Genomic DNA, 23,301 nt, shown 5'->3' with positions numbered 1-23,301 from the left:
CGATCTGCATTTTTTTCTTAGATATTAGTGGTGAAAATAAATAAAAGGGATCAAGCATCCCCATTCTCCCCTTACCGCGAATCTCTTCTCAGCATAACGTTCCGAGAAAGCAATTAATCAAACACGCGGTATCCTTCATAGATTGACGCGCTTCTGTTCGAGGAAGTTGATTCGCGTGAAGGAAAAACTTGTAATGGATTAATTTGAGAAAGAATTTTCACCACCATGCCATGGCTGGAACGCTCATACATAGTTTGTCGGCAAATCGATTAAGGGCCAAACCACGGGCTTTCAGGGAAGATGAACGTAATTAAAACTTGTTCTGCCGCAGCAATGCTGTGGTTTGATAACAAATTACATTTTCAGGCAAATGTGTTAAACGAGAATCATTCCGAGGGTGATTGATTTTTTTTAAGTTAGTTAAGATGCGTCAAGATTCAATTGAACACCAACAATTTTTCTAGAATTTTAAAACGGAATGGATACGAAATATGGAATATGGTAAAATAGTATTATGGAAGAAGAAAATTCCAAAACTATTTCTCAACCCTAGTTCCATTGCATACTTTAAGGCGCAATTTTTTGAATCTAGGAGAAAATCAACTTTCTTAGCCCTGTTTGCCAGACAATTATTGTATAAATATCAGTTATTGGATAAATAATCCTTATCTTGTAATCAGCAATGATCACGATCTATTTAGAAAAAAAAACCTTTTTGAACTCTAGGGATGACTTGAATCCACAATGACATTTAGAAAAATTTATCTTAAAAATGTTGAGAGTTTACTATTGTTTTGAAAATATGGTATTATGAAGTTCATGTTACACTCTATAAATACTTCCTCTTTGAGTTCAAATATGTTTTAATTTTTAATTTTGTTAAAAAAAAATAACATAATTTACCGAAACAATCAACCACAATTATGGGTCGAAATTGTAGCCCGTAACAATTATTAGCCAAATTGCTCACAATTGGCCTGCCTTCGACCAGACCGAACTGAACGTCATGAGAAAAATTTTCAACAGCAGATTTTGAAACTCTTGTTATTTTTATGCGCGACCGAAACATCTAAAATAATTCAATAGGATTTGTTCCTTGGATTAGAAACTATTGATTATGGTTGATAAGTTTTACAGGTTTCGTCTATAGATGAAATAATTTGTACATTATACTCAAGCAAATCGAAAAAATCCTGATGACGTTCAGTTCGGTCTGGTCGAACCCGGACTAGCTGGGATGAAAGCGTTCGCAGTGAAGAAATTTTTGGAAGTGCATATAACGTATTCAGAGACGACAGAAATTTTCAAATGTCTCAGAAGAAGTCAGGTGGCGGAGTTCTTATAGCCATTTCTAAATTTCTTAATTCTGAAATAATTCCAACCCAAAAATTCAATGAATTTGAGCAGGTTTGGGTGAAGGCACACATAGCAGGTGAAACACACGTGTTTGCCTCAGTGTATTTTCCACCAGACCATGCTCATAAAAATACTTATGAAAAATTCCTCATCACTGCAGAAGAGGTAATATCCCATCTATTTGCTGAAGTTTAAATTCATATCTTTGGGGATTTCAATCAACGCCACGCTGACTTCATCGAGGAATCTGAAAATGAAAGCATATTACTCCCAGTCGTTGAGGACAATGAAACTAATTGCTAATTTGGGATTGAATCAAATTAATCACATAAAAAAACAGCAAAATTGCTATTTAGACCTTTTACTAACAAACATTTATGAAGATTTTTGCGTAATTGAAGCGCAAAACCCTTTATGGAAAAACGAGGCGTTTCATACGGCGATTGAATATTCCATATTTATACATGAGCATCAAAGACCCAACGACTGCGAATATGAAGAAGTCTTTGAATACCAATCTGCAAATTATGAAAACATAAAGAATAGATTAAACGGTGTCAATTGGTAAGAAATTTTTAGAAAGAAGGAAATGTGGAAACTGCTGTTGAAGTCTTTTACAAAATTTTATTTGGAATTATCTCACAAGAAACACCATTGAAGAAAAGAAGACGTCACCGAAACTCTAAGTACCCGGTCTGGTTCAATAGACAAATCATGAACTTAAAGAATCGGAAACAAAAAGCGCACAAATTTTACAAAAAACACAATACTAATGAAAATTTAGCATCGTATTTGAACTTATGCGATCAACTGAACTTGGTCATTAGCAATGCACTTGAAGAATATAATGAGAAAAATGAACTTGAAATAAAGACTTGTCCAAAGAAATTTTTCAACTACGTGAAAACGAAGTTGAAATCTGGGAATTTTCCGTCAAGAATGCACCTTGACGAACATGTCGGTAATAACTCGGAGCAAATTTGCAATCTTTTTGCAAATTTCTTTCAAGAAATTTATACGACATTTAATGAAGAAGATCGTGATCGCGATTATCTTTCATTTTTCCCAGAATTCTCAAGGGACATAAGCATTAATCAAGTTCATGTGCAGGATATTCTGCAAGGACTAAAAAATCTAGACGCTTCGAAAGGTCCAGGACCAGACGGAATACCTCCTGTATTCATGAAAAGTTTAGCAATGGAACTGACAGCTCCATTGTTTTGGCTATTCAATATGTCATTGGAATCAGGAAATTTTCCTAAAATTTGGAAAAGCTCATTTTTAGTGCCTATATTCAAATCTGGTCGAAAGTCTGACATTCGAAATTATCGCGGAATAGCCATTATCTCTTGCATTCCCAAGCTTTTTGAAGCAATTATAAACGAAAAATTATTTTCCCAAATTAAGAACCGAATAACTGACAGGCAACATGGCTTTTTCAAAGGCCGTTCAACCTCAACTAATTTGATTGAATTTATAGACTTTTCATTGAATGCAATGGATAACGGCAACCATGTGGAAGCTCTTTATACAGACTTTAGTAAGGCATTTGATCGCATAGACATACCAATGCTTCTTTTCAAATTAAAAAAAAATGGAATAAAATCTAAACTCCTGAAATGGCTTGAATCATACCTGACGAATCGCCAACAAATAATAAATTTCAATGGAAAGAAATCGCTCCCTATTCAAGTCACTTCAGGAGTTCCGCAAGGATCTCATTTAGGACCTCTACTTTTCATACTTTATGTCACGACATTTCCTTTATTCTCAAAAATCTCAAAATGCTCATTTATGCCGACGACATAAAGCTCTATTTGGAAATAAGAAATGAAGAAGACATCAGCATATTCCAGAATGAAATTCACATTTTCTACCTGTGGTGCAAAAAAAGACTTTTGAAGCTCAATGTAAAAAAATGCAATTTAATATCATTTAGCAGAAAAAGAATAACACCAAACATCACAATTACATTAGGAGATCAGAATGTAGAAAAATGTGAACGAGTTTGGAATTTAGGAATTATCTTAGACTCTAAACTTACTTTCACAGACCATTACAATACTATCATCCATAGGGCAAATAACATGCTGGGCTTTATTAAGCGCTTAAGTTTTAATTTTCAAGACCCATACACAATAAAAACACTATATATTGCCTATGTAAGGTCTTTACTGGAATATTGCAGCGTTGTTTGGTCCCCTTATTCAATTTCACACGAAGAAAGAATAGAATCAGTACAACAGCAATTTCTACTATATGCCCATCATTTCCACTTCCATCATATAAAGCGCGCTGCATGCTCATTGACATACAAACACTAAAAGAAAGCCGTGAATATGCAATGGTTGCAAACGATATTGTTTCGCAGCGTATTGACTCAAAAGAAATTCTATCAAAATTAAACTTTTATGCTCCTTCTCGGCAACTCCGAAATCGAAATTTATTTTTCATTAATCACTATCGCACAAACTACGCGAAAAACGGGCCAATAAATCGCATGATGGCCTCTTACAATCAACACTGCGAAACCATTGACTTTACAATGTCTCGGGAAAAACTCAAACAATATTTTAATCGAAGAAATCTAAACTCTTAAGAAGAAATTGTAAAGCAGACACTGCTTAAACCTATTCTTAAGGAAATGCACATGTATCAAACTAGTCTACGTTACGGTTGAAGAAATAAATAAATAAATAAATAATAGTCACATAGAAGTCCATGGCAACACCCGAATTTCACCATAGAAATCAACAAGTTTCTAACAAACATTTGGGGGCATTCTTTGCTAGTTAGTATACATTCAAGGGGCAATTGGGTTGAGCTAGCAATCAAAAAACGTAATCAAGTAACAGTTATGGGTCACTTTTATTTGGACAAATATTAATGAAATTTTGCTTGTTTTTTCGCTCAGTCTCATTTGGAAAATGTAAACTCGTCCTTTGTACTCATATGAGATCAGTATAATTTGTTGGAATCTTTGAAATACCCGTATAAGGAGCTTTACGGTTTAAGATGTCAACCTTATAACCTTGAAATTTAATTTAATGCGTTGGTTCGACATATAATAGTTAACGAATGATTGAAACTGTTCAAACAGCAATTTTACTGTTATCAAGCGCACACATAATATTTTTAATGAATTTTGATGATACCATCGATTAAAATTAAAAATTTTAGTATGAAATAAATTATTTTAGTTTATAGATATCAGTAGATCAAATGATCGGTGAATATTAATTGTGTGTGACCCATAATTGTGGGGGGACTGTATTTTTTTTATTTCATGATATTCGCCAACCTTTTTAAAATAAAAACTACAGTTCTATTGTGCTGCCAGATATTGAATATTATTGTCTAATTGTATATATGTATGTATTTCTACCACCCAGGTAGCAAGGCACAGCCGGTAGCAGCGAGCAACTTTTACTTTGTAATTTGACCAAGATTCTTCAACTGGATTAGTTCAAAATGACTTTGAATGGACTGTTTCAAGGGATAAGAGATGTAAGCAGAGGCACTTACATGTCTAAATAGGTGTAGGATTTAATGGTCTCCATCGAAAGAGCAAATCAAACTTATCGAGCGTCTGAGTCGAGCCATTACAACGCAAAGCGCTCAGCTGGGTGGGGAGACGGACCCGTCCTCAATCCACGATCCCAGGCTGATGAGGTAGCCCAATGCTCTCCTCAAGAATCGCTTCAATCGGATGCCCGGATGGACCCTCCCAAAACCCCAAATCACATTATTTTATAAAATTAATATGTTGAAAAGTATATAAGTTATAAGTCCTAATGAAAACAATGGAATTACAAAAAACATGAAAAACTAGAATAATAAAGTAGGAAACATGTTTAAATAAAAAATATTACATAATAGTTAAACTAAAAAAGGAAAATTTGTTGAAAAAAGAATGTGAAATCTGAAAATTAAAACAAGGAATAATAACAGTGATGATTTTTCGACAACATGGTGATCACTAAAAAAAAATTCAAAACTTTTATTTAAATTAATACCTGAAACCTATCAGCATAATTTTGAAAAGGGTAATTGTCTACATTGAACGCGTATTTTTTTGAATAATACGAAACCTTTTAATATTATAAAAACTTTGAGATTTGATATGATGGTTGAAAAAGAATTTTATACGTAAATATAGTTGTATGAAATTATGGCATTTTTTTCTAGCAGAATTCTGAATTTCGAAGTCTTATTTTCTAAACTAAATGTTAAACAGACCTACTTATTGTGAATTATTTGCAACATTGTACTTTCATACAGAGGCAACATTTGCTAATTAAAAGCAAAGATTTGAATGGTAAAAATTGCTCTATTTTTTAGAGCTTGGCATTGTAGTTTTAATTTGTTTTTAGTTATCCATCAAAAAACGGTTTGAGAAGAACGTCGAAATTAAAAGGAACTAACAGAATGATTCATCATTACACGCCCATACTTCTAAACAAATTTGTAATTCCAACAGCAAAACCAAAACTACAACCCTGGAGAGGTCTACTTTTATGAAGGAAAGAGGAGAGGAGATGATAGACTAAAGAGAATAAATCAGAACTCTCTCACCCGGTAAACAGCAAAAGTCGCCGCTTGCTGCGATCGAAAAAAAAAAGTCGAACACGTACAAACTTGTGTCGGTCTTACTACTGTTGTAGACGGCTAAAACATTGATCATTTTTCATGAAATTCACTATGAAAACAATTGTCTAAATCCTCTTTATCACAAATGCACATAGTTTCGAACAAATTCAACATTCCACAATTCCGTTCCTCTCCATTGCATAACTTTCAAATGCATCCGAGTTGGCATTAAAATTGATCACTTTATTCTCACAACAGTGATTTTGATGTAACTATTGATTCTTCCTTCTAATTATTTCTGCAGAATATGAACACATTTTTTTTAAATCTTCTATCAGTAATAACAGTTAAGTCCACAATTCACACTTTCAGCAGCAAAAAACTATCTTGATAGAATTTCAATCAGCCGACGACGAGAAGCGAAAAATAAACGACCGTTCAGCTTGACACTCGAGGCGCGAAATCATTGAATATTATTGTCTAATTATACATTAAAAGTAAAGATTCACATTAAAACACAACAATTTTAACAATATATCAGTGGTGGTCAAAGCTTAGAACACGTGGTTACTCAAACCACCATAAATAAATTGAAAATTAACTAACTTGACAAGGTGGCTTCTGAAATCAAAAATTCATTAGGCTTTACCCATGAAACAATAGTGCTGCTCTTGGAGCGGCTTTAAAACTATATTTAATATTTGGTTCCTGACTTTTTATAACTTTTATTGGATAATAATGTTCCAACCCCAAACACAGTTGGAATGGAAGGCCAAATTATGATTAGAAAGCTACAAAAAAGAAAGGGGCCCTTATTCTGCGCCGCGCGTGACGTGATGATTGTCACCTCACCTCGGAGTCACCGTGAGATTTGTCACCTTATTCCCGTAGTCGACGTGGGTAAAGTGACAGAGGTTCATTCTGGGTGAGTGGCCGAATGAACGCATCTATCAAAATGGTAGAATTTGTTCTGTATTGTTTTTTTTTTGGCTCGCAATTCGAATTTTCCGAGCTGAATTTCCAAGTTGTTTGTGATAATTTCGGTTCGTAACTGGCCATCAACGGGTCGTAAGGTGACAGCAAGCAACAAAAGAAAAAAAAACGGGCATTATTGTGCGCCCTAAGTGAAAACGATGAATCCGGAATTCGCATCGAATAGAACAAAAAAAAGCACAACAATTGATGGCTGCTGCTTCAACCAGCCGGGTCACAAAAGGCGGATTTGATCGCGGGAGATGGCGAAAGACGTGGGATACTGCGAGTGAGGAAGAATGGTTTAGGGCAGGACTTCGAAGCCGAACCTTAAATTTGTCCGAAATAACCACTACTCGGTGCAAGTGAAATTTTCCCCCAGCGACGGGAATCGAATAAAATGGAGTGAAGTGCTATATAAGTGTGTTTTTTTTCTTCATGTTGAATATTAACAGTGAAATAAAGTTAACCGTCGCCCAATTTGATATGCTTTTTATTAATAACGTCTTGTAAAAAAAATGTTTCGCTGTATGAATAAATTTAAAAATACAAATATGAAAGTGAATTTTTCTAAATTGATTCTTAAACCATCATACTGTAGTGAAATTCGGTATTTACAGCCTAACTTCTCCGTTTTCAATAAAATTTCTTTTAAATTTCTATCTCGTCACCACCTGAAAAGGTACCGACAATTGTCACCTAAAATGGTCACGCAAATGCGACGATTCTCACCCAGGGTGACTACGAGAATAGGGTAAGAACTCACAAAGTTCATCCGAAGTGACGTTTCTCACCTAAACCGACTGCTAGAATAGAGTGACTTGAGTGACTCGACTATCGTCACGTCACTCGAGGCGCAGAATAAGGGCCAGGATGAACGGGAACTCAATAAAAGTTGAATCATTAACAGGATTTTTTATCATAACTCTTTTTCAAACTATTCAATTGTTTGAAAATTAGTGATCTGAAAGAGGTTCCTTTTATTTTATTTTTTCTATCTTGTCTAAATCATGCAATTGCAGCAGTAAGCTTTAATTAGACCATAGTTGCGGTTGTCAGATTTTCTTCAGCACGTATCAGTCAAAACCGGGCTAATTTATCTAAAAATTTGGCAAAATCCGGGCAATATCCGAACCAATTTGTTAAAAACGCAGAAACTACTCAACAAAAATCAAGAAAATTAAGCTTGAAAAAAAAATGTTCATCAAAATTCATCAGCGGATTTTAAATCTTATTTTAGGCTCTCAAAAAACCTTCCATGATTAATTTTATAAATCTTGTTTAACAAATTTCATTTTGGACGCATAAAAAAATTTGACAACACAGTTTGTTTTTTTTTGTTGGATTTGGAAAATAAAGTGAATAAATCCGATCAAAATCCGGTTTTTTTTATGAAATCCGGGCAACCTGGCCGGACCGGATATTTCTAAAATTTTGTATTGAAATCCGGGCAATCTGGTCAATTCATTGACTTTTTTAAACACTTCAAACATCCCTGAATGTTGCATTTCCAAGATTTTAAGTTTAGGGTAAAGTTGTCCGAAGTTTAAAAAAATAATTAAAACTTAGTAAACAGATACTTGAAGATACTTTTTTTTAATTTTTGATTTCTCATGTATCCCGATAGAGAAGATATTGAAAAATATAAACAAAATCAAAAACGAAATCAAAACAACAACTTTCTTTCGCTCAGTCCAAAACTACTGTACTCTCATAAGTTGTTCGTCAGCTTAAAACCAACCTTCGATTATGTTTATAGATTTTTACAGGGTTGCTAGAATTAATTATTATTTTTATCAGAAAAACGACGTTTTTCTTCCATTTTATGAAGTTGTTAAACCAGCTTTCAACAAATTACTTTAACATTTTGCTTTTATAAACATGCATATTTAGTTTCTTATAAACAGTAAGAGCGAAAAGCGCCTTTGAGTATGCAAACAGTAATCAATATGCAGAAAATTTAGGTAGATAATAAGCTTGAATGCTTCGTACACAAATAAAATGAGAACAAATATTTAAAAATGTTTATAAAGAAAATGTACGTGTCAATGAAAACGCATTTTGATATGGATTGTTTTATTATGTTTTTGTGGTTTGAGGATAAAAATAAAATCCATGTAAGTATCGAGCAATGCGCCTGGATAATATGCAATACTAGAGAAAAAGGATAGGGTTTGTCAATGTATTTTGTTTAATCCGAGGTGGTCCTTCCCCCGACTACCTCGCTTAAGCGGGGTTCTACTGTCCATGATTTCCCTTCTGTTTTGCATATCATTCAGGCGCACAGCTCGATAAATATATGGATATTTAATCAATCTGATGACTGGCATAACGCAGGAGCTCAGAAAACCGGAGTTCGGATAAGCGGGGTTCAACAATATAACGTTTCTTCTGAACTTTTTGAACAAATGGAGTGGGAGCGGTGAAATGTTGGCTTTCAAAAACCTCCATATAGCTAAAGAAACCCTGCAACATGCAACACTTTTCAACTTACATGGCCTCTTAAGAAATTAAATCGACAGATAATCATAACGCTTGTACATCAAAAGTTTTAAGATTTATGGGGCATCAGCGTACAGTGTTCGGCATTAAAACGTTAATCGCCAATTTGCCTGCTGCGTTTTTGTTAAATAATTATCGTTTTCACTTATTTTTTCACCAAACTTATGTACTAGGGGATGAACAAATTCCATCACAAACAATCAGTCAAAGAAAAATGCTAAAATATGCGTTTTCCAGTGTCTGGCGTTAAATCACTAACCGCTAATTAGTCCGCTACTTTTTTGTTGACAAATTTATTTGCTCGCAAGATTTCTGGTCAAGTAACGGATAAAAAAATCCACACTTCTTCAAGCAATAATGCTGATAAATGTTGTTTTCCACAAGGTGGTTGAGTATTTTCAGCCTTAGTTTCTCTAAAAATTAAGTTAAAAAAAAATACAAACTAAAATGTAGCGGACTAACTAGCGAATAGCGTTTTAATGCCGACCTCTGCCAGCGTATAGTCGTAGTCAGACAAATTATTGCTTTCATCATTTGTTTTTTAATTTTTTTAATAACATAAGAATTTCACCCTACTTAGAAAAAGGATAACTTTCAATAAACTTTAATTTTTATGCAAAAGCTAATGAAAATGTATAAAAAATTTGAACTTTTTGATAAGTTTGTGATGCCATAAAGAACATCTATATCTATATATATACTAGCTGACCCGTTGTGCTTTGCTACACCTTCCGGAAATAAATGTAATTTGTAAAAACTTATTCAAATTTAGATTTTAGAGAGCATTTATTTTAATCAAACCTCATCATACTTCAGAACCAACAACTTTGAAATGACAGCTGCAGTTGTAGTTCTGAAATGCAATTCAAAGATGGTAGGTTATTTACTGAAACTTGATCTCTAAACTCGTTTTTCAAGATTTGAAATTTGTACTCTGTACCCAAAAAAAACCTTTTTAAATATGGTCCCTTCTTTGAAAAGCTCTTTATCTTAAATTTCCATGGGAGCTCTCCCATCTTTTCCAATTTTGTCCCCCACTGCTTGAAGATGGTAGGCAAATTTAACCGGCTTGAGACCCAAGCAGCACTTATCATGGTAATGAAAAATATATTAAATTAGTTATGTATTAGATACAGTGCAAATTTCTTTATTTTTTAAATAAATTTACTGCGGCAAAAATATGAATATTTAAAAAAATATCAGTTGCATCACTTAATAAGTTCTCAGCGTTTTTTTTATTTTCTCTTTGAAAGTCAAATATTCAAAAATGTTGGCAAAAACAAATTTCTTAATTTACTTTTGTCCCGTATTTTGGGGCAAGTGTCAATGCAATGCTTATTTACAGATGCATCAGAGTAATGGCTTAAAATGGATTTAATACGAATTCCTGTTTTATGTTCTATCAAGTTTCACTGATATATCTGCAGTATTCCTGCAGAATAAATTTATGTTTGTTACTCCACTTTTAACGAATGCTGTTCAAAGGGAATGACCTTCATTTACAAAGACATTTAAGAATTTTCAATATTCGCTTCAGTTTCAACATTCGGAATACCCTTTCTGATCTTTCCAACATATTGAATAACATTGAAGATGAATTTCTTAAAATTTCGACGTTTACCCTTGTCCCACCGTGTAAGTTTACAGGAGGAAATATTGTTTTGACCACTTTAACGGTATACTAAAAAATTTTCGTAAAAATTTTGCTTCCAGTTGAATATCAGTTCTAAAGTCTCGCTTTTCAAAAACGAAGCGGATAAAAAGTCTCTTTTATGCAGCCATGTAACAAAAAAACACTTTTCATGTTAAGTACGTACTTGAATTGGTATGTAAGCAAAAAGTACGATGGTTTTTTTCAGAATTATTTAAAATAAAAAGCTCCCATTTTCATTTCTAAATTCGTTTCAGTTGTGTTTTTTGGCTGAAGTAACAATTTCTAGAAGAAAACATAATTTTTATTTTTTTTTAACAGAAAAAGTTGAACGTTTGAACATGTTCTAATGTTCCTTGAATGAAAAGTCGAATGCTGCCTACATTAACACGAACTAAATATGGAAGTATTTTTGCAAATCTTTCAATTGGTTTTGATTCGATTGATAAAATACCAATCCGTGTCACATCTAGGCGTCATTTATTACCACGTGCAATTAAGCAAGAAAAAAACACATCTAGGTTGCATATCGCTCCCACGTGCATAAGAAATAAAGGTACTTGGTTGAGAAAATGGCGCCTGATTGTTGAATTTTTCCAGCGATCAATGAACAGTATGCTTTAGTTACTATCCACTTGCGACGACGACGTTTGCTTGACCATAGAGACGAAAAAGAAACCCCTCAAATAAAAGAAAATCTTACGAAATGGATGCCATGACCAAGAAATATTTAAATAAGGTAGTGTCGAGAGCCATATTGGATTTTTTTTGTGACGTCACAAAAACGAATGTATCGAAAATTTATACGCGAATGGCAGAAATTTCAAAGAAAAACATGTTTTAGAATGAAAATGAATTCCAATTTCATTTTGATTGTGTTGTAAGACCTCTATTTTACTATGTTATGAAATTTTCTGGTCCTTTAAAGATTGCATTATGTTTTATTTCTCGTTTTAACAATGAACGCAATGTCATCTTGAAGCTAAAACGTTCAAAAACGAAGATAAAATCTACTTTAAAAAGGTCTAGCTGGTATTTATTGAGTGTTCAACTGATTGTCATGAATTTTATCCAATCGGTTTACCATATTCAATTCTTATGTAGAACAATTAACATCAATTGATTATTGTTAACTCGATTTACTAAAACGCAAATAAATAATTGTGTTTTTAAAAAAAAGTTTGTTTTTTGATAACTTTTCTGTAATAAGGATCTTAAACTGCACTGACTTGATCATTTTCATGGAAGAATTTGAACTAATTTTAAAGTTTTGCAAATTTGAGTAGGGAAAATCCACCATTTTTTCGAACTTCGATGGTCTATTTCATACAAAAATTACTTGAAAATCCAACTTTTTTCGTACCAAGCTTGAAGAGCAAGAATCCTTCTAGAATAACAGGTATTAAAAGTGGAACATTTCCAGCAAATTCTTCAAATTATCAACGAAAAAGACAAATTTCCTAGTAAATTAACAGATTTTTCGTGATTGTGACGTCGCTGTGCGTACTAATACTAAAGCAGGGCTGCCTCGACACTACCTTCTTTAAATATTCCTTGTGCCATGACTTTTCAATTACAGTTTTGACAAAACAAAATGTAGGTATATGTTTTAATTGATCGGCAAAATGTCAACCTGGGTCTCATCTAGGCGTCATTCATAACCATGTGCTGTACAAATGAGCTTGAAATTGAGTAGAAAAAAATTACATCAAGGCTTCATATCGCCACCCCTTGCATTGAAAATATGCTTGGTTGAGAAATACGCGCCAAAATATTCCCACTGATCAGTATGCTATGCCATCGTTACTATCCTTTTGCGACGTTGGCTCGACGCCTCGACCTTGGAGACGAAAAACAAACCGCCCAAAGGAAGAAAAATCTCGAGAAAATGTATGTCATGACTTTAATTTGTTCCGAAAAACTACAAATTTAGTATGGAAGCCCCCCTTCCCTTAAGTCGGATGGAGTTTTGACTATTACAGAAACCATCCCCGGCCTCAAAAACCCTCAGATGCCAATTTTGACGATGATCGGTTCTGTAGTTTCCGAGTCTATAGGGAACAGACAGACGGACAAACATTCATTTTTATATATATAGAAGATATAAAAAGCAATTTCTGTATGTTTGTTTGTTTGTCCTCTATAGACTCAGCCGTCTTAAGAGCTAGAGGTCTGAAATTTGGCATGGATGTTCATTAGGACCAGGAAGGATGAAAAATGTTTTTAGATTTTCGGACGACCCCTTCGGAAGGGGGTCGTCCATAGAAGACAAATATTGTTTTCGCGATATTGACGTTACTTTTCGTCGGATCGTGTTGAAAATTTGCATATGAGTGTTCTGAAAGACGAGCAATCGATTTCAGGTGTCAAATTTTGTGTAAGGGGTCAGCCAAAGGGGTCGTCCATATTAACTGTTCGCTGTTTTTGCGATATTGACGTTATTATACATCGTATTCAGATGAAAATTGGTACACGATAGTTTTGAGTGACGTGCAAACGATTTGAGGTATCAAATTCAGTGTAAGGGGCCGGCAAAAGGGGTCGTCCATATTAAATTTTCAGTATCTTAGTGATATTGACGTTTTATACATCGGATTGGGGCGAAAATTTGCATATAGGAGTTATTAGGGACAAACAACTGATTTCACTTATCCAAACTGTTATCTTATTTTGATCGCCGCTGGGATATATTCTTATCTAAGTTTATGGCATTTCGGCAAATTGAAATTCTAGTTATCCAAACTAAAATCAGGGGTCGGCCAAAGGGGTCGTCCATATTAACTATTCACTGTTGATGCGATATTGTCGTTATCATACATCGGATTCAGACGAAAATTGGTACACGAGAGTTTTGAGAGATGAGCAATGGATTTCAGGTATTGAATTCAGTGTAAGGGACCGGCATAGGGGGTCGTCCATATAAACCTTTCAATATTGCCAGGAGTTGTTCACTATTTTTAGCAATACTAACGTTATTATACAATGGATTGCTTTGAAAATTTGCACACGGGAGTTTTGAGGGAAGGGCAATCGATTTCAGTCATCAAAGATTGTATAAGAGCCCCCGAAAGGGGTTTAGCTTTTTGGCAATAATTGCGTTGTTATGCAATGATCGAGTTGAAATTTATACACGTGGTTTTCTGGCACGGTCAAAGGATTTCTGATTTCAAATTTAGTAGCAGACAACAGACAAAGTGATCGACCAATTTTTTTGCAATTATTACTTAACAATGAATTCGGAAGTGCATCTTGAAAATGCTTGGCAATTGACTTTCATAAAAACTGTTTATGACATACCCCAAGTTGAAAGCGAAACGGAGTTCGTATGGGATCAGCTAGTATATATATAAAAAGCAATTTATGTATGTTTGTTTGTTTGTTTGTCCTTTATAGACTCAGCCGTCTGAAGAGCTTGAGGTCTGAAATTTGGCAAGGATGCTCATTAGGACCAGGAATGATGAAAAATGTTTTCAGATTCTCGGATGACCCCTCCTAAAGGGGTTCGTCAATACAAGACACATATTGTTTTCGCGATATTGACGTTACTTTTTGTCGGTTTGTGTTGAAAATTTGCACATGAGTGTTTTGAAAGATGAGCAATCGATTTCAGGTATCAAATTTTGTGTAAGGGGTCATCCAAAGGGGTTGTCCATATTAACTGTTCGCTGTTTTTGCGATATTGACGTTGTTATACATCGTATTCAGATAAAAATTGGTACGCGATAGTTTTGAGTGGCGGGCAATCGTTTTGAGGTATCAAATTCAGTGTGAGGGACCGACTAAGGGGTCGTTCATATTGACCTTTCAATATTTTTGCAATATTTTCGTTATTATACGTCGGATTGGGATGGAAATTTGCACACGGTAGTTTTCAGGGACAAGCAATAGATTTCAGATGTCAAATGTTTTGCCAGGAGTCGACGAAAGGGTTCGTCCATACTAGTTATTTTCACTGTTTTTAGCAATATTGACGTTATTATGCAATGGATTGCTTTGAAAATTTGTTCACGGGAGTTTTGAGGGAAGGGCAATCGATTTCAGATATCAAAGGTTGTGTACGAAGCCACCGAAAGAAGTTTAACTTTTTGGCAATAATTGCGTTGCTATGCAACGATCGAGTCGAAATTTATTGACGGGGTTTTTTTACATGGTCAATTGATTCCTAATTTCAAATTTAGGAGCAGACGACAGAAAAAGTGATCGCCCAATATTTTTGGAATTTTTACTTAACAATGAATTCGGGAGTGCATCTGGAAAATGCTTGATAATTGACTTTCATACAAACTGTTCATGACATATTCTAAGTTGAAAGCGAAACGGAGTTCGTATGGGATCAGCTAGTAACTAATAATCAATTGTATTCATTTTTGGTATTGTTCGAACTATTTTTTTTTAATTGACAATAAAGCTGTTAAAAAGGGGCATCCATCAACCACGTAACTCTCAAAGGGATAGGGGGGGGGGTAGGGTGGAAAGGAAGTAAGCTTGAGTGTTTCGATTGTGCTATAGGAAAGAGGGAGAGGTGTGCTCAATGTTACGTAACGGTTTCTTTCATTCAGAAAATGTCATTCTGCTTGAAGCTTTTTTGAAGCTATCCCGATTTTCGCCAGCTATTTTTCCAGATCCCAAATTATGAGCAAACCACAATCAGCTTAAACGCTCCTATCTTAAACATCTTTGAAGGTGGGTTGTATTTATCTCTAATCTGAAGATTCTGGAAGACATTTCCTTACGATCTGTAATGCATTTCCGTGAAAAAACCATTTCAAAACCAAATATAACGAAATAAAATTCACATTCCTTCGCGCCAACTTCGGTTGGCGACGAAGTAGGTAGGGGAGAATGAGGATACTTGATCCCTGGAGATACTTGATTCCTTAGCTATATCTCGAAACTTATAAGGATCAAATGTTTCAGAAAAATGTGCTAAATGGGGCAAAACAACTATGCTCAAAAAATATTAAAACAAAATATTTTTTTGAGTTATTGAACTATGTTTGAAAAATTTCACAAAATGCGACTTGAATATCTTTTCCTATTACTTTAAAATATTTCTGACATGAAAAAATTAAAACAAAAATATATATTCCAATTCACCAATCGTTACACAGCAAAAATCATTTCCTGTAAAATTACGCAAATGTCCTGTAACAAAAAGGAGAAGGACATTTACCGAAATTTTACAGGTCGAAAACATGATTACGTGACATTTAATTATAAGTGTACAACTTTTTTACAGGACATTTGCTGTAATAATAAATGAATCTTCGTTAACTTTCAAGAAAAATAATTTAAAAATACAGGTTTTGTGAATTACAGGTGATTTATTTTAAAGGTTGCAGTTTTCAGTGACACGTAATAGTCAAAAATTGTTTCTGTGTAATGACTGAAATTCATGCAAATCTTGATATTTGGTCAACTAACACCCAAACAAACGAACATTTTATGGTGAAAGGAGACTAATGTGACTAATGATTGTGGGGGGACTGTATCTAATATATATGTAAAACAATTGAGAAAAATTGTGGAATAATTCCTGGCATTATGATTTTGCTGTTACCTCCCTTTTGATTTTATATGAAAATACATGGAAAAGTACAAGCTTACTTGAAATCCCTGTTATTCACTTTTTCACGTGCAGAAAAATGATTTGAAATGTTCTACAAATTTTTTCCTAATGTTAAAATCATTACGTCACAAATTTGTGTTGACTTGAATTCTTTATTCGAGGAGCCCTAACCCTCGGTATAAATCAAGCATAATCTAAAAATAAAAGATCCGTTGGGATTTTTGGCCATATTAGTTCTCATTTCAGTTTGTAAGTGTTAGTCAAAAAGAATTCTTTAGGTTGGTGTTCTATCCTAGAGTTATTGCGTATTTTGAGGCACAATTTTCTAGGTTTTAGATAAAAACAGTTAGATAACTAAAAAAAATATCACATTTTTACGTCTCATGAAAATGCTTCTAGTTTTTCGGGTTCTTGTATCGTTCTATCTTTTGGAGCATTTAAACTTGAAATTACACGGTGTCGGAAAATGCAAAAGACGAATTAATTGCTGAATTTTCCAAAAATGTATGATGAAATAAATAAGAAAAGGAGATCAAGTATCCCCATTCTCCCCTAATGTTGGTGTTTGATTTTAATGTGACGTCCTTCAATTTTCTTTTCCAATTTAATACTAAATACATAAGTCAAAACTTCATTTCAAGCTTCACAAAGGCTTACAAAACTCTCAATTCATTTATTCATCACCCATATTTAACCCTAAAGGTCTAAACACCGATTGATGCATCGAAATTTTAAATTAAAGCCGCAGTGTAATGCGAAGTCTTTCATGTGATATCAAGTAATCATTTGATTTTTTTTTTTTATAAATTTAGCCTCCAAACCATTAAGACACATTTCTCTACTTTTTTCCTTTTCTTTTAGAATTCTCTCCAACAATCGGATAGAGCAAATCGACAGCGAGGCGTTCTACGGGCTGACCAGTTTGAAAAAGTTAACCCTTCAAAACTGTGGCCTAGTTCGGATACCGAGTGATGCTTTGCGCAAAATTCGCACCATTTCGTCTCTGTAAGTTCCATGAATAGAAAGTCGAAACAAAAATCATTGAACCTAATTTTCTTTTGCTGTTTCGATTTCGGTAATGAAAACAAAAAAAAAACAGACAGCTGGACAACAATCTCATCACCGGCGTTGAGAATGTGACCTTTCGTGGGTTCATCCATCTGAAAAGTTTAAGACTGGAAGGCAATCTGCTGCAACGGGTTCCGACGGAGGCGTTGATCGGATTGAGATCACTAGAAGCTTTGTAAGATAATCTGTTAATTTTGTTACACACTCGCGTATCCCATTTTAAAACTAAATTAATTCTAAATTTTTCTTCTTTTCAGAAATCTAGGAAGTAATTTATTGACTTACATTAAGGCAGGCGATTTTCCGCTTTTGGAGAATCTACATATTTTGTAAGTTTCGTCACCCGAAAGCGACATTTGAACAACTCTATTGTGATAATTTTTTTCATTTTTTTTTACAGATTAGTTAAAAGAAATCAAATTAGTGAAATCACAGCTGGTGCTTTAACCAATTTAACTCGTTTAAAAATTTTGTAAGTATTCACTCATTTCCTCACACGTTTATTGATTCTTTTTTTTATTTTTCGAAGAGTTTAAACTTAAAAACAAATTGAATTCAATTTCATAATTTAATTTTTTTTTATTTGGATTTCTTTTCATTTACAGAGAATTAGATGATAATGTATTAAGTTCAGTGCCTGTTGGATTGGAAAATCTTGGGATGCTGCAAGAGCTGTAAGTAAACATTTTAATCGGAATAAAAAAAACCCACATAAGCAATATTTTCACCTTCATACGACCGTTATGATGATTATGAATGCAATAGCTAAAAAGTAATGAGACAATCAAATGTTCTCAACAAGTCATTGACCCATTTGTGGCACACATTATTACGAATGTATTTCTACAGAAAACCCTTTAGCAAAGGAGCAAAGTTCTCGCAGCCATCCTCCGAACGCTTCCCAGCTGCTTGGTTCTGAATAATTTTCCCATAAATTAGATTTAATTGTATGATGCTGCGCTTTTGTAATTCTTCTGCCATCGGCAAACGTCTCCATCTTCTTTCTGGCTTTTCTTTGAGTTAGCAATACCGGGCAAATTTCGCTGAAGACAACGGAAGGGGCGAAGAAAATGTGGCCAATGTCTCAACTCCTGCCATCAGGAACATTCCGTCTTATCCGTGCTAACTCCTTACCGGAACGTCCGTCGTTTTGGTTGGCAAGCAAAAGTCAGCAAAACAGAAACGGGACAGAATACCTAATCTTCGTCGTTGCGAGTGTTTCGAATACCTCCTACGTTTTGTTCGTCGTTCGAAGAAAAATGCAACCTTCCTCTTCCTCATTCCATATTAATGAGCAGGGAGTCGCGATGCCCGATGGAAAAGTAGGAAAATGACCTATTAAATGTGTTCGAGGAAAAGCGTTGCAATTAATTACCTTTATTGGCTTCGAAACACCAGCTTTTGAATACCTTGTCAAAAGCTTTTCCTAACCGGTTCAAACAATAACAGTTAAAATCGAGGTATCCAGGTATGCTTTTGAATAATTCACAGAATTCTTCTGTTCAATTTTATAAAAACAATATTCATTGATTTTTTCCACAAAGCAGCATAATGACAAATTTATCCCCGGGATGATTTCTCTGATTGATGTCGCATGAAGTTATTTACTCATCACCTTCAATATGTTGTTTCGACGTGATAAATGGAGATTTTTTAATTGAAAAATTCATGTTTTTCTTGATAATTAGCAACTTTTCTCACTTCTTCGGCTATACTCATTTGTTTTCAACGTTCTGTTCCTGGAAACAATGATCACAAAACTTGAGAATGTCTAGCTGTGAGGAGTCTTTTTTTTTTTGAAGTTTTAAATTCAAAGTGGATTGAAAAGGGAGTACCGTTAAACGGGGCATCATGCAACAGTATGGTTAGATGCAACATTTGTATAACACAAAACATATTTCATTTCATTTAAATATAATATAATAATGTTGTTTGGGCAGACTATGTCAGGTTAAAAGTAAAACACAACTTGTTTTAAGCACAGTCAACCGAAGAGAGAAATTTTATTTTACTTCGATTTAAAATTACAACTTTTCCCGCTAAATCATTTATGAAAATAACAATAGAATGAATAACTGGCACCATTATAGCGGTGTTCAGATGGACACTATACTTTTAGGCGTCTTTCATTCTAGCCAGGGTGACCAGCAATATCTTCGAGATTGAACAAATGTTATCATTTAATGATAACATAATGATGATTACTTAGATTCTCACATCGTGAGATAGTTTTTAAAAGTTTTTGAATTTAAAAAATAGATGAACATTTTTTCACATTTTTCGATTCCGTATAAAACTTTACCCAGTATGACGGATATAATTAATGATGATATAATGACCTACAAACTTTGCATTGCATACATATTTTTCGGGCGTCACCAAGTTATTTTGAATAAATATTTTTACAATGCATTTATAAGTCTGGGCTAAAATGCATCAAAATGAAAATCAAAGATCCACCTTTTAAATATCGTTTCCATATCCTGGAAAATAATTGTTTTACATCATGTGTTTGTAATGTCATAATTTCATCCATTCAAATATTAATTTTTATGATTCCAGCTGTTAGATTTTTTTATTGAAGTTTTTTTTTACCCCTAAATGTAAATGGGAGAGTGGGGAATCATGGGCCACTTTTTTTTGTTGTTTCATAACTTCTTTATTATAAATGATAAAATGAAAATAAAAAAATGGTATGGTTTTCTACATTTTCAAGGTATCACAAGGTATTTTTTAAAAAATTTTAATAAGTTATTTTCCCCGAATTCTGACTGTTTGAAAAAAGCAATATTTTTTGGATTTCGAAAAATGGTGGGGAATCGTGGGCCACCAAATCCAAATTGACCAAACAACATGCAAAATTTATGAGTTGACCCAAAACTGTGATTTCCTAATTCATTTCGTTATTTTTAAGCAAATTTCAGATGATGAAATAAAAAAGGGAGCTGTGTATGATCGCATAGATTCCAAAACCTGACTCGCGAACGTTTTGGAAAAATTTCTTATATAGGATGGACAAAATATTTTCCATAACTCTTCATTTGGCATTAGAAAACTTTAAAGATAGGAAAAACGTATTTTAATTTCTGTGTATAAAGCCATAAAAATATAGGTGATTCAAGATGTGTAGCCCACGATTCCCCACAAGCTATGATTTGCAAATTGGTTGCGTTTGTGTGACTTATTAATGTTTCATTAAAAATTCCTTTTCCACGTAAAAGATCATGACAAAACAAAAAAAGCGTATGAGCATATTTTTGTTATGTAATTTAGGTTCCCCATCGATGAAATAAGCGGGTGTTTTTTTTAAATAAGTCAGTAAATTTTGCTAACTTTTTTTAGCTTGATAAATAAAAGAAGCATATGATGCGTATTTCAGTCCACAACATATAGGAATATATGCTCACGCAAAGCGACGACGATGATAGTTGGTTTGAGATTTTTATCTCAACACACATCTGAGATATTAAAAGTGGCCTACGTTTCCCCATGGCCCACGATACCCCACTCTCCACTACTTTTTCTTTAGAAACATTTTCGACAGAAAAAATGTAAAATTAAATTCGAACAAAACCAAAAATTATTGCATCTGGTGCTTTCTGCTTTATAACATCAATATATCAAAAAATGTAAATTTCCAGACGCTTTTAATCAATTTCTCATTAAAAACAAAGTTTGTTGAAACTTACCTCTTTTTCCTAAAAGGGTTAAAATCGTATATTTTAGTAAATTTTTAAAATAACTGTTGAATCCAATAATTTTTCTGACTACGTCAATTGTCACATCAATCTTAAAACTTTTTATGCATAGCTGTGATGAATGTAACAACTATATACCTGTTCACAGCCTTGATGGAACACTTTAAAACAAGTTTGCAAGCTCGAAAAACCAAAAAATTGTTCTGATAGCAATTTGACCCATGTCGACAATAAGTCTCACTTAATTCCTATGGGACCTAGTTTTTACAGCTGACCCAAACCAGCGTATTAAATGTTCATGAGTGTTAATGTTCATGAACGTTATAAGAATGTTACGGTTATATGAAAAGAATGATGCACATTTTGTCATTCGTAAAAGAAAAATAAAATTTAAGATTATGGTATTATTATATTAAATTTACCCTCCTAAACCCAACGCCGACTTCAGAAGGGTTTACTATAATCAGCACAAATCCAAAGCCAATCATTATTTTAACTTAATTTTGGCGCAGAATGTTTCTAAACATGATTATCTTACAATTCATACTAATGGCAAAGATTTTTGAACTGCTCCACTAAAGCTACAGCTTAGAGAATCTTAAAAACATGAGAAAACTTTAAATGGTCCTATTTTTTAAATAATTATTTTTCTAGCATCATAAAATATTTTTGACACAGAGATCTAAGAGTAACAACCATTCAGGATTGATTTTATTAGAACAAATGATCCTCTGTCCAAAAGCGGGGTTGGAAAAAGCGTCAACAAATCGACAAATCTGTAATTAGTTTAAATATTATATAAGTTGATATATCTTAGTTATTTGTGGAACAATTTTAACGAAAACTAAACCAAATTATAGCTATGAGACAATTCTTATATGCTTTTTAATGTAGAAATAAAAGATTGAAATGTGTAAAACTACAACTGAAAAAGTACTTAATTGTAATTCTACAGCCCCTGTAGTTATGCAATTATTAAAAATGATTTTAAATTTTGTTGAACGTTAAGGATTTTTGTAAAACAAAAGTGGTTTGTAATCCTTGTGATTTTTTCAGTTAACAAAAACAGGATTAAAGACGGTTAAAATGATTGCATCATTCTCGCTCAATTTTTAATTGCTTGAATCTATGTAGGTACATTACATTGAATTCTCACAATTCATACTAAATCATACTAAACCAAATCCACTTATGTTGATGAAATCAAGGGAAAGTAATTGATGTCGCGGAGCTGAAGATAAAGGACTTTCTTAACACATTACGGACCGCGAAGAAATCTCAGCCGGAAAACACTAAAATTCGGCATTTCATATCTCCGAAACCACTAGAACAAATTCTTTCAAATTAGTACTTCTGAATAATCTAAATTATTGAGGTAAATTTTGCAGAATAAAGTTTCATCATCAAATACGTGACATTTGAGTTGTACTTCTTAGAGTAGCGCACTAGCCACAAGCGAAAAAACGAGAGTAACTCATCATTGAGTCGCCTGAAGGTGAATAGTGTTGCGTTTTTTAATTTGATTCTGAAGTTATGCTAACTGGCCACAGAAAACTGGCCAGTGTGTTATGCTGCACAAGTTTCGACGAGATTGCAGTGTGCTTTCGGAATTTCCAAAACATATAAACTATTTAAACGAGGCAGTTTTCAGTTGGTAGGAAAATTCTTCCTTCCTATCATCAATTTTTGTTTACAGCATAATTGTACAAAAAAAATAAAACAGATGGTTTTATGATGTACCGTTAAACGGGGTAGCTTTGAACACCGGGGTATCTTTGACCAACAATAAATTTTAGCACATTATCATCAATAACTCAGTCTATAGTTTTAATTTTTGAAAACTATTTTCTACGTTTGAAAGCCTATTAATTGAGTATCAAATAGGCAACATTTGG

At 33.7% G+C, this 23,301-nt stretch overlaps 1 protein-coding gene across 2 annotated transcripts in view; it reads left to right on the top strand.

Moving 5' to 3' along the window:
- The window catches only part of LOC129749842 (leucine-rich repeat-containing G-protein coupled receptor 5A-like), a 652,667-nt gene that overhangs the window by 581,691 nt on the left and 47,675 nt on the right, over positions 1 to 23,301 (top strand). For both annotated transcript variants that reach the window (XM_055744934.1, XM_055744935.1), the window contains exons 4-8: positions 17,502 to 17,645; positions 17,740 to 17,883; positions 17,966 to 18,037; positions 18,109 to 18,180; positions 18,314 to 18,382. In XM_055744934.1, coding sequence (XP_055600909.1) covers positions 17,502 to 17,645; positions 17,740 to 17,883; positions 17,966 to 18,037; positions 18,109 to 18,180; positions 18,314 to 18,382 — 501 coding nt within the window. The remainder of the gene's footprint in view (positions 1 to 17,501; positions 17,646 to 17,739; positions 17,884 to 17,965; positions 18,038 to 18,108; positions 18,181 to 18,313; positions 18,383 to 23,301) is intronic.

This window comes from Uranotaenia lowii, chromosome 2, assembly GCF_029784155.1.
Source record: "Uranotaenia lowii strain MFRU-FL chromosome 2, ASM2978415v1, whole genome shotgun sequence".
NCBI lineage: Eukaryota > Metazoa > Arthropoda > Insecta > Diptera > Culicidae > Uranotaenia > Uranotaenia lowii.
The sequence above is the reverse complement of the archived record's forward strand: the minus strand, read 5'-3'. Positions and strand labels throughout refer to the sequence as shown.